Source organism: Chiloscyllium punctatum, chromosome 2 (assembly GCF_047496795.1).
Source record: "Chiloscyllium punctatum isolate Juve2018m chromosome 2, sChiPun1.3, whole genome shotgun sequence".
Lineage (NCBI taxonomy): Eukaryota > Metazoa > Chordata > Chondrichthyes > Orectolobiformes > Hemiscylliidae > Chiloscyllium > Chiloscyllium punctatum.
In genome coordinates this window covers 154,433,659-154,451,028 of record NC_092740.1, presented here as the reverse complement: position 1 = coordinate 154,451,028, position 17,370 = coordinate 154,433,659, and the positions used below count along the sequence as shown (strand labels likewise).

Below are 17,370 nucleotides of genomic sequence, written 5' to 3'. Positions count from 1 at the left end.
ATGGGTATGCCAGGAGAGATGCAGCTGGTCAAAGCATTTTCATTCAGCAATCTTTAGTGTTTTTAAACAAAATGGAAAACGAGAATAGAATACCAAAAACTTATCTGAAAGTCCAACAGATCATCCCAATGTAATGTTGTTCCAAATACTCGCAACCATCCCCATTTTTAAAATCCCTTGGTACAAAAGGTAACATCAAACACCAGGGCTTACAGGAGAGCTGTCAGGCTACCAGCTGCTTTGGATCCACCAACTGCCTGGCTGCTTAGTGGATAGTGTAGGGTGCTGGAAAAAAGCACTGCTGGTCAGGGGAGTTGACATTTTGAGCAAAAGCCCTTCAAGAATGACTTATCCTGCTCTTTGGATGTTGCCTGACTGGCTGGGCTTTTCCAGCACCACACTCCATTGGTAGTCTCCAGTGTCTGTAGTCCTCACTTTCTCCTGCTTTGTGTATAGCCAGGCCAAAGAAAAGATGACCTAGGAGGACTGGCTGCACCCTTTTTTCCATTTGTTTAAAAATACTTTTGCACTTAACATACTGCCTCAGGCTAAAGGCTAGCTATAATCAAGCTGGCCCTAAAAATACTTTTCAGTCCTTCTCCTCCTAAGGGCGAATAAACTTTGTTTAAAGGAGAAGTGTTGTCACACTGCTGGTTCAAGATGTACAGCCAGTACACCAAAATTTGTAGCCCATCTGAATAGAGCTTGACATGTTCTCTTTCCCCTAGCTGGTAATACTACCTGTCAAGCATCAGACTTCATCTGTCATGATGGACAATGTGTGCCCAGTAAATGGCAGTGTGATGGCGTGGCTGATTGTGAAGATGGATCTGACGAAGCCTCAGACATATGTTGTAAGTATCTGTACTTGGTGTATTGCTCTTGTATCACTTGGGTGGTGTTACCTTCAATTGTGAAGGTGAAACACTAATGATTTAATCAAATTCTCACTAACTATTTATGACATTTCACTGCATCTGACTTCAATTTTGGACACTAGTCTGCTTTAATCTTAATTGTACAGTATTTAATGAATTTAGTTTTTAAATGTCACTTTTTTTAATTGTTCTCACTGCTATCTGATTCCTTTAAGTGCTTATGGGTTGTCCATGGCTTCCTTTACCAATGCACAATTAAAGTGGAAATAAGGGGTGGTTTCTACAGTACAGCACCATCTTTGAACTTTTTTTAACCTGGTAGCGCTACACTTAGCTAATGTAGCAACTGAATTAATTTTCACTGCCATATTGAAATAGATGGAAAGATGGATGCAAAGTGACTTTTCTTGTTCAAATGTCATCTCTAGCTTAAGGTTTTAAATTAAGATTTTATTTTTGTCATTTGCCAATTTCTTTACTCTTATGAAGTCAATGGAAATGAAAACTGAACATGCTCAGTACTGTATGAAACACTGATTTGCCGGTTTACTATCTTTTGTATGTAAGTTTGCTCATTGAGCTGGAAGGTTCCTTCAAAACAACCAGTCCAGCTCAGTGAGCAAGCTTACAGAACCCCCAACCGGAGCTACAAATCTTCTCAAACCCACTTTACTGTCTTTTCAATGAAACATCACCAGTTTTACTTCCCAAAGTTCATTTGAAACAAGTAGTATTAACATTACATGACTGGAATTGTCTGTATTTTTGCTGGATAATTGGGCATGTCAATGTGTTTGAATGCAAATCTCACCTCTGCATATTGAACACTTGTCTTTGTCCCATCATTAGTAAATCTTTTGTATTGGTGTGCCTAATCTACATGTTTGAAAATTTATGGTATAACTGTTCTTAAAATTGAACTTGATTTTTTTTAGACACCAGTATCTGTCATATGAATGAAATTAGCTGTGGTCCTGGCTCCCTTCAGTGTATTCCTGTGACTTGGAAATGTGATGGGGAAAAGGACTGTAATACTGGCAGTGATGAAGAGAATTGTGGTAGGTCGACAATGTGACAAACTTTTAATTTGTGTCCACACTCTGCAAATGAGTGAACATTGTCCCAGAACTGATTTTATGGGATTCATTGTCATGTGTACCAAAGTACAGTGAAAAGCTTTGCTTACTACAATCTGCCTGTACTGATCACAAACAAAGATGTACAGAATGAGATTTAGGATGTGCCAGTAACACTTTGGGGGGAGGAGGGAGAGAACTATTCAATTTTAATAGGCAGCACATGGTTCAGTGGTTCACACTATCCTCCAGCACAAGGGGCCCAGGTTAGATTCCAGTCTCTGGTGACTGAGAACATGCAAATCCCACAGATGTCTATGTGGGGTTTCCTGGGTACTCTAGTTTCCTCCCACAATACAAAGGATTGCCAGTCATATGGATTGGCTGTAATGTTAGGTGCATTAGGCAGAGGGAGCAGAATCTGGGTGGGTTACTCTTCAGAGGGTCTATGGATTTGTTGGGCCGAAGGGCCTGTTTCCACACTAGGAAATTTAATCTTAGAAAAACAAACACATCGTACAAAGTAGATCTGGTTTTAAAAAGGTGTTTTAATGAAATTGGGCTCTTTCTACTAATTTCCACTTTTTGGAAATGAACAGGCTGAAATCAACACTTGGAATAAATTAATTGCTGAGACTGTGTAACTTTGATTTGTGACCTCCAACCCTCCTTTCCACTTCTCTTCCCTGAAATCCCTGACCTTTTTTTAGTCAGGGATCCTTGGCTCTGACTCCATCTTTCACTAGTGAAAGAAGTCATACTGGCCCTCTGTTTCATATTTCCATCCCCCTGCCCGTGGGGCGATGACACTGCCCCATAGCAGTAGTTCACACCACCTTTTTCTCTCCAGTACTAATCACTCACTACCTGATGCAGGATCTGGGTCTGTTTGCCTGAACTGCAGAGAACTTAGTGCATTGTCACTGGGGTGCACTAGTCTGCATGGGTGTGCAGAAGACCTGCATTTCTATTCAGAATTCAGAGCCATTTGACTAAGTCCAACACTTGAAATAGCTGAACTCACCTTACACTAGATCCAGGGCAAGTTTGTTCCAAACATTTTTCTCTCTGGGATGTGAGCATGGATTCCTCCTTCCCCTATCCCTTGCTCCAATAGACTGAGGGTGGCTAAGAGCTTGAAAGCCACTTGAGCATCTTTCTCCAAGTGGCTTGCCAGTCTTCAAACAATTGGTTGTTATTACCTAGACTGAGGTGGGCCAGGGTTGTTTTTGTAGATTGCATGGAAGAGAATGACTATTGATTTAAGAACTAGAATTCATAACTTTAGCTTATGTAAAAACTACTAGCTCATAGGTCTGTAAAGAATCTTTGGTCCAACATGTAGTGTAATCTCCAAGTTTAGTACACTGTACCCAATGGTTATGTATTGATATGAAGTCAGTGTAAATACTTTTTTTCCTCCCCCAGGTAACCTTACTTGCAGTCCAGGAGAGTTTACTTGTTCCAGTGGTAGATGTGTTTCCAGAGCCTTTGTCTGCAATGGGGATTATGACTGTAATGACGGAAGTGATGAAAGAAACTGCGCTCCATCTATCTGTCACCCATGGGAGTTTCATTGCAATGATTCTAAATGTATTCCCCTGGACTGGATATGTGATGGCCATGCTGACTGTGCTGACCAGTCTGATGAATCTCCAGACCACTGCAAGCACAACACTCTTCCTCCTGTGACTTGCTCTCCTGATGACATTCCGTGTCGCTCTGGTGAATGCATTCACAGTAAATGGTTCTGTGATGGTGATACAGATTGTAAAGATGGCAGTGATGAAATAAATTGTCGTAAGTTATCAGTTTTGCCCTTTACACTTCTGCCAGTTGTGCCCTCTTCGCGGGAGGAGATGTAACCCATTTCAACAAAGGATAACAATTGATTGGAGATCTTTCGTTCACTTTTTTTGTGATCTCAGACCCTTTCTGCAGTCAGATTTTCTTTTTTAAAATCTTTAGGTGGCTTTATTGACTTCGACCATCTCTAGTCAGTTTTTTTGCTGGTGTTTTGGCTGATTTTTTTTTTTCCAATGATTTATTTTAAATGTGAATGGAGTTGGCTAATTACACTAATGCAATGGAGTACTTCCCTTTTTTCTCTCCAATTCATTAAATCTCCAACTAACTGAGCAGTTACCTAGACTAAATCTATTCATGTGTATAATGCATTTGTTCCTCTTGTCCAAAACTTTCCAAGTTAAATTTTCATGTCATTGACCAGTTTTTGAAATCCAAATCATTGCAGAGTTAGGGTGTTTCTGCCACCTCAACCTCATTGGAGTTTCGCTTGAGGTACGCATTGAAGTTAGAGCTGTCACGATTATACTCTAACAATGACACTGATTCACCTTTCCAATTTGAGTTTGGTACTATGTGCACACTTCCAGCTATCAGTTTTGGATACTGTACTGTATAATACAGTAGCCTGTATTGAGTTTAGTTCTGCATCTCTTAATTGGCTTCTTCATGCCAAACTGAAGAGTGCTTTTTAAGTTTTCACTCAACATCCTCAGCTGATCCAAATTGTCGTTCAACTCTGGTTCAAGCATGGCTTAAACTGGGGTTCTGTAGATCAGCATTTCATTCTCATTTGTGACTCTATTTTTAAATGGACGTATGGAATTGCTTTACAACTTATCTGTATATTTTTAAAAAAGCTAAGATTGCAACATCAGGATTTTAGGGATATCCTATCTGTGTTGGAGAATTCAACAAATACATTGTCATTCTGCATTTGAGTTCCTTGTGCAAATGGAGGGGGAGGGCCTTCAACTGATCTGTCAGGATAGCTTGTGTGAAAATAACTAAGGCTATTGGTATCTTCAAAACAAAATCTCATTGTCAAGTAAATTTGGTAAATTCACTGCCAGAAATGTATTTTAATGCTTGGACAAATCAGCATTCATATTGAAAATATTTCTGTACTAAAAGGAACATTGTCTTTGCTTTTAGCTCCTCTAGTCTGTAAACCAGATACTTTCCAATGTGATGGTACTTGTCTTCCTGGAAACATAGAGTGTAATGGAGTTTGGGACTGTACTGATGGAAGTGATGAGGCCAACTGTGAGAGTGGTAGGTTTTATAGTATCTGGCTACAGTAACAGTCCATGTTTCAGACTTCAGACCTCTTATTGTTCACTCTCTTCCCTGCATTAGAATGTACAGGACTTGATGACTTCAAATGCCAAAGTGGTGAATGCATAAACATATCTTTAGTGTGTAACCGACATCAAGACTGCCAGGATTGGAGTGATGAGCCCATTAAAGGATGCAGTAAGTGTTTAACTGGTGATCACTTATTCATCCTTGGCATTCTGGTTTGGTGAACATAATTGCTAATTCCTAATCTGATTTGTGATCTAACTTGCACTGGCTGCCTCCTTTGGTCTCTCGGCCTTCAACTGTTTTTCTTAAGTTGTTTAAACCATTTTAGCCATTTGCACACTTTGTAAATGTGGTAGTCAGTTTACACACCAAAAATAATCAATCTGTTTCTAATAGACTTGTCTGTCAATTAGCTAGGACTCAGGAATTCCTTGTGGAAGTGATACTGTAGATTTTTGTGTACTGTTCTAAGTTACCTGTTTTGAAGCTAGTATTAGCATTAATCAAGAATTTTACTTTCCCCAAACTGCGCTCGATTTTGTTCCTTTGGTGCCCAGCAGGTTTGCTAGTTTCTTGGAATTGCTGACTTATTTTAGATTTGGCTGCTGTACCATTGTCTGTCTTGTCTCTGCTAGGAAATATGTAGGTGCAGATACACCTATCCTGACATTTGTTTGCAACATTTGCACTGTCCTGTCTAGAAACTGGTCCTTCTATTCAATTGGAATGATCAAGGAGAAAGGCTTGCTCATTCACTGTTTAAAAACACCTGCAGGAAATGCAGTCGTTTGGAAACTTGAGACACTTCAACTGAAGTAAAGTAATTGTCTGAAATAACTAACATGCAAACTAGGGCTTCAAGTGCTGATGTGGAAGGTGAAACCTTCCAGGTTAAATGCACAGCCAGTTTTTACCACGTTGATTTTAACTCTACTGCGAATCCTCTTGCAAGAATGCCTGCCTTGAAGTTTTCCTCCTCTACAAGAATCCGAGTCCCTCTCCCACTGCAACTCCCAGGTCATTTCCTCTGTCCTGAAGCTCTTCAATCCTACCTGCCCATCTTTTCCACCTTTTCCACCTATCCACTCCACCCTCCTCCCTGACCTATCACCTTTATCCCCTCCCCCACTCGCCTATTGTGCTTGATGCTACTTTCTCCCCACCCTCTAGCTTATCTCTCCACACTTCAGGCTCCCTGCCTTTATTCCTGATGAAGGGCTTTTGCCCAAAATGTCGATTTTGAAGCTCCTTGGATGCTGCCTAAACTGCTGTGCTCTTCCAGCACCACGAATCCAGAATCTGGTTTCCAGTATCTGTAGTCATGTTTTTACCTAAATTGTGCTCTTATTAAAGACAGTTCCTGAGTTTGTACTGGGACTGCATGAGCAAGCAGTGAAAGATCTTCAACAGGAATAGTTCCTGAAAGAAGCCCCACTTTTTTATATTCATGAAATGAAGATGAACATGACCGTCAGCTTGAACCTAAATATTGGCTAGGTTTCATTAACTCTTTAGGCTTCAGTGTCTGATTTGGGCATATGCTTCCAGAATTCATTTTGGTCATGTACAAATCTCCTCACTTTACTGACAGCAATCTCTAGGTCAGGCAGCATCTGAAGAAAAATCAGTTATGCTTCAGGTCCTGAGGAAGGGTCACTGCAGCCAAAACATTAACTCTGACTTATTGCAGCAGATGCTGCCAGACTTGTTGAGCTTTTCCCGCAACTTCTGTTTTTAATGTACAGCATCTTCAGCTCTTTTTTTTATGGGGTTGTAATGCCAGGTTAGGTTTGTCTCCCGTTTCTGGGAAATGACTTGGCATCAGCTGATGTGGAAAGTTGACAATGTTGTTTCTAGTGGAATAGCACAACTAGGCCCAGGTAAAAACAATGACTGCAGATGCTGAAAATGAAATACTGGATTAGTGGTGCTGGAAGAGCACAGCAGTTCAGGCAGCATCCAATGAGCAGTGAAATCGACGTTTCGGGCAAAAGCCCTTCATCAGGAATCATCTGTGCTGGTGCTGTGCTCTTCCAGCACCACTAATCCAGAACTAGGCCCAGAGCAGGTACCAGGAACGTTAGTGTACTATTGTCAGGGTCCATGGCCTTTGCATAAATGAGTGAAAGTCCTGATTCTCGATCATTGGAGTGAGCAGAAGTCTGGCTGAACACTTATGGTGATATCAGGAAGGTCTGGAGGCTGAAATGATCATCCATTCATTAAGCTGACAATGGTTGCAAATGTTTTAGTCTGACCTTTTGCACTAATATGCTGGGCTTCCCCATCTTGATGAATAACTTGTGGAGCTACCTCCTGTTTTTTTTAGTATTTTTTAAAATTGCTTTCAATGACGAGACTGCAGAGCTTAGATTTTGATCAGTTCATCACTTAGCCCACTGAGTGCATTTGTATATCAGCACAAGCAGTCTGATTTGTAACCTCATCAGGTTGCCATCTCCATTTTTTTGGGTATATCTGGTGCTGCTCTGGCACACTATCCTACATTCTTTTGTCTGGAGTTGATCCCTGAAGTTCAAATTTTCAGGTTATCTAATTTCTGTCTGGGAAATCAGTTTGAGCAATTCAAGCTGTCCCTGACTTGGATTGAAGATTCTTCTTTAGCTGAATGGTTTTTGGGCATGCTGTGCTTTTTAAACTAGCCTGAGCTCAAAGAAAAGGCCAGTGTATAATTTTTGTTCCTAGGTTATTTAAATAGCACTCAGATGCTCCTCTAAGCATTTGTGTGCTTTCAATTTTTAAGATCCCAACTAAAACATAACTTTGGTTAATTAAGCAAGTTGTTCCTCCTTGAACAATGGAACTCAGACTTACTTTTGCATATAAAACTTAAAGATATGAATATCTATAAACATTAGCCATGTAATAGAGTTCTATAATGTGGGGCTGCACAAGAATGCAACCATCACATTACTGGAAAATTATGCTTTGGTGTAATTGTTACTGTCAACACCCTCTTTAAAAGTTCATGCCTTAAAGTTGTTCCAATTCATCAATTGCATTATAGCAGCATGACTGTTAAGAGTAAGGTTGAACAAGTGGAGGCATTGACATCTGGATTTCTCCTTTTTAGATGTGAATGAATGTTTACTGAATAATGGGGGGTGCTCTCACAACTGCACTGATCTTATAATTGGTTACAAATGTGGATGTCCTGCAGGCTTTAAACTGTCCAAGCAGACTTGCATAGGTAAGTTCCAAAATCCAGCTAATGTAAAATGAGATCACCTTCAAAGATTGAAGCAAAGCTCATTAATCTACTTTGTCCAGATATCGATGAATGTCAAATTCCTGAAAGCTGCAGTCAAATTTGCATCAATTCGGAAGGTAGCTACAAGTGTGAATGTCACCAAGGATATCATATGGATCCAGCTAATGGGATTTGCAAGGCAGTTGGCAAGTACAACCCACTACTTAAATTAGAAACTTTCCAACTCTTTGGCCCACCCAAGTTTCTACCTATTTGGAAGCTTCATTCTTGGTGCCTGAAAACTTCACTGTGTAACCAGCTAAGTTTCATGTTGGATCTGTGCTTGTCAGTGTAAATTGTCATTGAGGTATCTTCATAAAGATTTATGACCTGGAGACACTGACCTCACTTCCCTCCAAATATAAATCTCGGATAGAATTTGCATTTAAAATATGGTGACATTAGAATTGAGCAAGAATAGGTGATTTGGTCATCTTTTAATTCTGTTCTCATTAAGATTATTGCTGTGATTTCCACTCCTTTCCAGTGTTCCTTTAACAGTCATGAAATCAAAATTGCTCACTCCCTCATGTTGTCTCCAACACCTGCACAGTAAAGGTAGTGATGGTGTAGAAGGTGGCCATTTTGGGCCCTTGCCTTGATTACTGCAGGTAGTGCTGCTCAATTGAGGAGCCAAGCAAGTTCCCACTTTATTCACAGCCTTTGCTTATTTAAAAAAAAAATCCAATACACTCTAATGCCTTTTTTTTTTGGAACCTGCTTCCACCTTCCTCCCTTCCCCACAGTGTATTCCAAACCCTCATGACTCATTCTTTAAAAACTTTCTTTCTCTTTTTTTTTTCCACAAATCACTTTAAATCTCTGCCCTCCAGTTAGATGCTTTTTGATTGTAGCAGCTCCCAACCTACAACTCTGGCACAGTTTTCTGAAGTCAATCAGATCTCTTCAAACTGTCCCACTTTCAATCAGCAACTGACTGACTATTCTCTCTCTTTTCTCTTTCTCTTTCTTCCCCCCCCCCCCCCCCCCCCCCCCCCCCACCGAACCATTGAAATGTTTGTCCTCTGTCCAACACAGTTTAACATCGACTGCAGCTGGCAGCCTAGTTTATTTTTGAAAACCCACTTTCCTAGTTTGTCTCTCTTTAGGATCTCCCATTGTTGACCTCTCTTCCTAAATTAATGTTGCACTGGTGTTTTGCTTTCTAACCTGTTTCTCCCTAACTTAGGGAAAGAACCTTATTTGATCTTCACTAATCGACATGACATCCGGAAACTAGGACTGCATCACCATGAGTATTCTCAGGTGGCTGTACAGTTGAGAAATGCTGTAGCATTGGATGCTGACATTGCTGAACAAAGAATTTACTGGGCTGATGTGGGACACCAGGCAATTTTCAGGTGAAGCACTGCAAGAATTTAAGTTTAAAACTAACTTGGACTACAGTTAAAACTGTTCTGGGATTTCTTAATTTTCTGTAGCAGTTAAATATTTGCTTTTGAAGACTGATTCTGTGGTAACCTTGCAAATACTGACACTGTCATAAGTTGCTTGAGGTTTAAAGAAAAGCTTGCTACTATTAAAGTCTTCAATTTCATTTCTGTTGTGTAAAAATGAAGTGACAGCTAAAGGTAATTAATCCTATTATCCTGTTTAGTATGTCCATTAATGAATGGAAAGACCAAGCTGGCCCATCTGTGGTAGTTGGAGATCTAGACACCCCTGTGGGGATTGCTGTTGACTGGATTTACAAACACATCTACTGGACTGATCGTAGTACAAAAGCTATATCTGTTGCAACACTTGATGGAACCAGAAGAACCATTCTCTTTAACACTGACCTAAAAGAGCCAGCATCTATAGAAGTTGATCCATTATCTGGGTACAGTATTACTTCAGTTTTAGTTATTGTTTCAGTTTATTTGGCACTGGACTTAAAATTTCACTTTTTATACCAAATGTTCTCATGGTAATCACAGTAAATGCTAATCTACCAAACTAGCTCAGATATTTAAACTTAACACTCCAAACTTCCTGCATGTGCACATTTAAAAACTATTGGATATACTGCTTTGACTGATGTGAAATTGAAGAATGTAAATAGGGAAGTGGTACAGTTGGACATAATGAACATTGGAAAACCTACTGGCTTCCATAAGCCAAGAGTTGGGTATGTTCTCATATATTAAAAAAAAATTGCCATGAGATAGGAACAGAATTAAGCCATACAGTCCACTGACTCTGCTCCACCATTGATGGCTGTGTTCCTCAACTTCTGTTCTCCTAACTTTACCCCTTGATTCCACTTTACTACTAATCAAGAAACTGTCCTAAATGTAGTCAATGACTTGACCTCCAAGTGGCAATAAGTTCCTCAGGTTAACCAGCCTCTGGCAGATGAAAGTCCTCATTTCCCTTCCAAAGGGTTGTCCCTTCACAGGCAATGCCTTCAGGTCCTAGTCTCTTCACTAATGGAAAACTCTCCACGTCCAAGCCCCTTAGTATTCTGTTTCAATGAATTCCACAACCCCCTATGCTTCAAATACAGTACTCAACCTTTCCTCAGTGACAGGCCCTTCATCCCTGGGATCATTCTATTAAACTTTCTTTGGAACCCTTTCCAAGGTCAGTATATCCTTAAGGTACGGTGCCCAAACCTGATTTGTGTTCCAAATGTGGTTTGACTAGAGCCTTGTCCAACCTTAATAGTATGCATTTTCTGCCCTTGTAATGTTAGCATTCATTTCAATGGTCTAGAATACATTTGCCTTCCTACCTGCCAACTGAACCAGCATGCTATTAAGAGGTAGTCTCTATTCTTCCCAGCAAAGTGCATAACCTCACCCTTTCCCACAATTCGATCTGGCACTTTGCCCATTCTGTCCTAGCCTATCTAATCCTTATGCAGCCTCCCTCCTTCCTCCAACACTCTTCCTCCACATATTCTTGTCTAATATAAAAGTTGGGTTTTGAGGTTATACTTGCATCCTTCTAAATTAGCTTATGCAGAAAATTTTTGTTAATAAATGGAATTGTACTACTGTTGCTTAATCACTTGGTCAAACTCCTGAGCTCCTGTCACTGGTTCACCATAACTTTTGAGGGAATTAGGGATGGGAAATGGACTCGTTCATAGCTGCATCCCATGAAGAAATGAACTTTCATTAGTTGACTTATGTTCAGTCTGCAATAGCCCAAATAATTCTAACGTACTTGTATTAATTCAAATTTGAGGAATTGCTTTTTAGTGAGCCAGTTGTATCCAGATACAATGATTAAAACTCCAATGCAGATTGCATCAGTCTTTTTTTTGTCTTTTTTAAGGTTTGTTTACTGGTCAGACTGTGGTGAGCCAGCAAAGATAGAAAAATCTGGAATGAATGGTGTGGGTCGACAGCTCCTTGTCACTGGAGGGATTCAGCAGCCAAATGGAATTGCACTTGGTTTGTGATAACTCCTCTTAACCTTGTTCAGTGCCTTCAATAACCAACCTTGAACAAGTGTTTTTGTTGCCTCCAGATCTTGTGAAAAGCCGCCTCTATTGGATTGACTCCAAGCTGCACATCTTGTCAAGTATTGATCTCCATGGTCAGGATAGAAGGATAGTCCTGCAGTCAAAAGAATTCCTTGCTCATTCATTTGCTGTTTCAGTATTTCAGGTGAGATGAATTGTTTAAAAATGCATGTTAACAAACAACCTTGTCTGCAGAATGTTGTTTTTGTTTAATATTGAATGTGAGGAACTAGTATGTCTATTGTGTTGAATTTCCTCATGATCTCTCCTATCCAGGGAGGTAATACTATAACACGAAGCACACCAGGTTTACTTAGATCCATAAAATAAGGTGTTTGTGGTGTAATTCTAAATGTGCAGCAATTGTGGAAGGTTTCATTTTTACCTGGGATATGCACAAAGCTGCAGTTGCTTGATACTTGGAATCCTATGAAGAGGTAATATCCTAGTTCAAAGATGTTTTGACCCTCTTGCTTCCAGGCTAACTGATATCTGCAGTTCCTCTTTATGTGGAACTGAAACTCCTATTCAGTTGGATGCAATGTCTCTTTGCAGTCTGTTCCCTATATCTCTCTACTGAGTCATAGAGTCAGATGTACAGCATGGAAACACACCCCTCTGTCCATGCCGACCAGATATCCCAACCCAATCTAGTCCCACCAGCCAGCACCTGGCCTATATCCCTCCAAACCCTTCCTATTCATATACCCATCCAAATGCCTCTTAGATGTTGCAAATGTACCAGCCTCCACCACATCCTCTGGCAGCTCATTCCATACACGCACCACCCTCTGCGTGAAAGAGTTGCCCCTTAGGTTTTTTTATATCTTCCCCTCTCGACTTAAACCTATGCCCTCAAGTTCTGGACTCCATGACCCCAGGGAAAAGACTGTCTATTTATCCTATCCATGCCCCTCCATAATCTTCCTCCAGTGCTCCGGTTTCCTCCCACAGTCCAAAGATGTGCAGGTCAGGTGAATTGGCCATGCTAAATTTCCCGTAGTGTTAGGTAAGGGGTAAATGTAGGGGTGTGGGTGGGTTGCGCTTTGGCGGGTCGGTGTGGACTTATTGGGCCAAAGGGCCTGTTTCCACACTAACCTAATTTTGTAAACCTCTAAGGTCACGCCTCAGCCTCCGATGCTCCAGGGAAAACAGCCCCAACCTGTTCAGCCTCTCCCTGTAGCTCAGATCCTCCAACGCTGGCAATATCCTTAAATCTTTTCTGAACCCTTTCAAGTTTCACAACATCTTTCCGATAGGAAGGAGACCAGAATTGCACGCAATATTCCAACAGTGGCCTAACCAATGTCCTGTACAGCTGCAACATGACCTCCCAACTCCTGTACTCAATGCTTTGCTTTCCTTTATTGGTCATACCAAACGCCACCTTCACTATCCTATCTACCTGCGACTCCACTTTCAAGGAGCTATGAACCTGCACTCCAAGGTCTCTTTGTTCAGCAACACTCCCTAGGACCTTACCATTAAGTGTCCAAGTCCTGCTAAGATTTGCTTTCCCAAAATGCAGCACCTCGCATTTATCTGAATTAAACTCCATCTGCCACTTCTCAGCCCATTGGCCCATCTGGTCCAGATCCTTTTGTAATCTGAGGTAACCTTCTTCGCTGTCCACTACACCACCAATTTTGGTGTCATCTGCAAACATACTAACTGTACCTCTTGTGCTTGCATCCAAATCATTTATATGAATGCCAAAAGGTAGAGGGCCCAGCACCAATCCTTGTGGCATTCCACTGGTCACAGGTGTCCAGTCTGAAAAACAACCCTCCACCACCACCACCCTCTGTCTTCTACCTTTGAGCCAGTTCTGTATCCAAATGGCTAGTTCTCCCTGTATTCCATGAGATCTAACCTTGCTAATCAGTCTCCCATGGGGAATGAGAGCCTAAGTTCAGGTAACCTTTACTGTGACCCAACTTTGTTACAGCCTCCGATCCCCCTCACAAAAAGGTGTAGGAAAAAGTAGCTGCTGCTTAAATAGCACAATGTCATGCCCACACCCCTACCCCACTCACTTTCTTTACTATTGGTCAGCACAGTTGTTCCTTTTTGTAATTGGATCCTTGGTACAGCCTGGAGCAATTCACTCAGCAATTTCAACCTGTAACTTGTCTCTAAGTTTCTCCATTCATTTGCCAGGGGGTGCAGTGTAGAGTCAACCAGACTGCTGTGGGTTTGCAGTCACATGTAGGCCAGACCAGGTAAAGGATGCAGCTGGAACGAGTGAGTGAATCCATTTCCTTCCACTAAAAGAACATGAATAAATCAGATGGGGATTCCCCTGAAGTGGAAATTTAAATCTACTTGTCTCATTTATTAGCAAGAGCAAAGAAAGGATCTTTACTTTTTAAATCCTGCAGGATTGACTCATTACACTAAGCCAGATGCCTCAATGCAAAGAGTACTGAAACACTGCACAGATGCTAGCCTTGGTGTTTCTTATCTTACTCCCTCAAGCCCAAAGACTGGGGGAAACTCCAGTTATCCCCTGGTCCTAGACATATATCTTCAGCTTTTCACTGAGTTCAACTATTGCAAGGTCATGTTGAAGGTTTACAAAATTCAAACAGATAGGCTAATGTCAAACCTTCTTTAAAGCAGTGTTTACAAAGCTCAGTACAGAGGTGCACAGTGGTTAGCGCCAGAGACCTGGGTTCAATTCCTGCCTCAGGCAACTGACCGTGCAAACTCCACACATTCTCCCTGTGTCTGCATGGGTTTCCTCCGGGTGCTCCGGTTTCCTCCACAGTCCAAAGATGTGCAGGTCAGGTGAATTGGCCATGCTAAATTGCCCGTAGTGTTAGGTAAGGGGTAGATGTAGGGGTATGGGTGGGTTGCGCTTCGGCGGGGCGGTGTGGACTTGTTGGGTCGAAGGGCCTGTTTCCACACTAAGTACTCTACTCTAATCTAATCTAAATTTCACAGTAAATAGATAATTTTCCATTACACCCCCCCCCCCCCCCCCCCCCCCACACACACACCATAGATGGTATTTTTGTTAAATTCTGAACTCCAGGTTTCTGACCAAATTTTAATTCCACCATTTGCCACCACGGGATTCAAACCTGGGAATCCTCAAACTGGGTTGACAGTGCGATGGTAGAGTGCCATTATCAACTGGCCTTTCAATCCCCCTGCAATGGCATGTGAACTCGCTGGTGTCTTACCAGTTTGGAGGAACAGCTGAAGGCCTTCCTGCACTCAGGCCAGCTGAAGGGCCTTTTTTTTTCCCCCATGTGGACCTGCTGGTGGGTCAGCAATCTCCCTGCTCACTGGTGCCTCATCAGGCTGGAGGAACTGCTGCAGCACTTTCCACAGACAGGGCAGGAGAATAGCCTCTCCCCAGTGTGGCTGTGGATGAGTCTCCTGGACAGACAGCAAACAGAAGCCTTTCCAAAAGTCACTACACTTCCACAGTTTCTCCACAGGTGCACACAAACATGTACAGCCTCTCCTGGCTGTGATTTCCTCTTCCCACACATATAGCTGCTACATGCTCCAGTGTGCTGCAACAGTAGGGTCACTCACTCAGACCCACTGATGCTGAACCCCGGATAATTTGGGATTCTGCAGATACTTTGTAGGTTCAATTGCTTTTGAAGATCAATGGTTTTTTAATGTAAAATATCAACCAACTACACAAGGGTTTCAACTTCCACCCCCCCCCCCCCCCCCGAGTGAGGCAGGGGGCAAAAGTCATTAGAATTAATTTGGTTAATGAGCAGAAATTATTTCTGTTTCAGGATAGTGTCTTCTGGATTGATGATGAAAATGAAGCTATTCATGAAGCCAACAAGTTCACTGGAGGAAATCTTGTAACTTTGGTTTCTAATCTGAATGGAGCTAGAGATTTCATTATTTATCATAAGTTGGTGCAGCCATCAGGTAAGCTTTGGCTGTCTTTGTAGAGATGAGTTTTGTATAAAAACTGTTGCTTTTTCCCTTTTTTAAATATCTAGACTTTTGGCTTTTGCTATATTTACCTAATTTTGTAAATCTTAACCGGTGTCTCCGAGAATCAGTCTGCCATGGGGCAGGAAGAATGGGCACTGTTCATTAGCTTTTGATGCTATTTTACAATTTTTGTGGAGAGAATGCAACGATATTGCCAGCATCTCCAATGTAACTTGGAAATTGTCAATGCAACACAAGTTATAAAACCTTGAAGGTAAAGAGCAGGAAGCCATTCAGCTCCTCCAGCCTAATCCACTAATTGACAGGATCATGCTGATCTCATACTCCTGTGTCCGCTTCCTGCATTTTCCATAGCTTTTGTCCCCCTCCTGATTTGAGTTTAATTCTGCCTTGAATATAAACAAAACTTGCCACAGATGTGGGATCCCAGTTTCAAAGACAGCTCCTTGAGGGAATTGTTCTTTCAGTTTTGGATTGACACCTCTTTTGTTCTGAGACTACACCCTCTGGTCCCAGATGGGTCCCATGAGGGGCAACATCCTTAGCATTTGCCCAGTCAAGGCCCCGAGAATCCAATTATGTTTCAATGAGATCATTACCCCTCATTCTTAACTCATGATTAGAGTCTCCATATTAGGGGCTATCCATTTAAACATTCTTTAAACTGCCTCTATTGAAATAGTTTCCATAAGGGACCAAAACTTGTGGCATAGCAGTAATGAGTTGATGAGCGATCCAGACTATCACTAATGGCTTGGGTTGAAATCTCCCTGCAACAATTGTTTAAATTTCAATTGTTAAATCTGGAACGTAAAGTTAATCCAGTAATAATGGCTATCATTGCAAAGCTCATCTGGTTCACTTGTGTCCTGTTTTGGGGATATTCATTGAATGTGTGACAAGTGGTTATTTAAGTTTGTAGTCTCCATTGATTAACATTCAATTTTACATCTCTTGACTTTGAACTTTCTCTGCAGGAAGGAACTGGTGTGATATAGATACTAAAAATAGAAGTTGTGAATACATGTGTGTACCTGCTCCTCAAGTTAGCAGTTTTTCCAAGAGATCTACCTGCATATGTCCACTTGGAATGATGCTAGAGGATGGGTGGTACTGTAAAATAGGTGTGTATAGTTTTGCAGAATCCTTTTTTGAAGGAAGACCTATATGGCCTGGAGGACAAGTGACATGGTATAAATAGCTTGTTCAGAAAATGCTAACTCATTCTGAAATCTACTCTTATTTCTTAATCAAAATCCTGGTTGCAATCTGTGGACAGTTCTAATGAATTGATGGAATAAATAAAATGTTGAAGCTCAGTAAGAAATTTTCAAACATTGTACATGTCTTCAGTTTGCACCTACTTGGGAGACTTTGTCTCAGTCGAAGTATTTAGCATAACTTCTACTTCATGCAGCATCCTTCTGTAGACCAGATCCTTGATCCAGCTTTTACCAAAGATGGCAAAAACTTTGCTTTGCTAGAAGCTGCTAGCTATAGCAAAATGAGATTTCTGCCAACTTGATCTGTTTATCATAAATTTGCCTCAGGTAGCCTGGATGTGCTCTAAACTGTTTTTTTTAAGACTCTGGTTTATAATTGTTAGGTAATGTGACCTGT

General features: G+C 41.3%; 1 protein-coding gene across 1 annotated transcript; it reads left to right on the top strand.

The window, feature by feature from the left end:
* LOC140492565 (very low-density lipoprotein receptor-like) lies at nt 1–17,320 on the top strand. Its single transcript, XM_072591532.1, has 15 exons — nt 1–4; nt 729–854; nt 1,814–1,936; nt 3,383–3,754; nt 4,916–5,035; nt 5,120–5,236; nt 8,163–8,279; nt 8,360–8,485; nt 9,529–9,700; nt 9,958–10,182; nt 11,625–11,743; nt 11,820–11,959; nt 15,579–15,720; nt 16,728–16,874; nt 17,301–17,320. The coding sequence occupies exons 1-15, from the start codon at nt 1–3 to the stop codon at nt 17,318–17,320; spliced, it is 2,070 nt and encodes a 689-aa protein (XP_072447633.1).
* Nucleotides 17,321–17,370: the final 50 nt, after the last annotated feature.

Coding starts and splice junctions, on each gene's coding strand:
- LOC140492565 (XM_072591532.1), top strand. Junction 11,744..11,819: donor GCCAAATGGAATTGCACTTG/GTTTGTGATAAC, acceptor TGTTGCCTCCAG/ATCTTGTGAAAAGCCGCCTC. Junction 16,875..17,300: donor TGGGTGGTACTGTAAAATAG/GTGTGTATAGTT, acceptor AATTTGCCTCAG/GTAGCCTGGATGTGCTCTAA.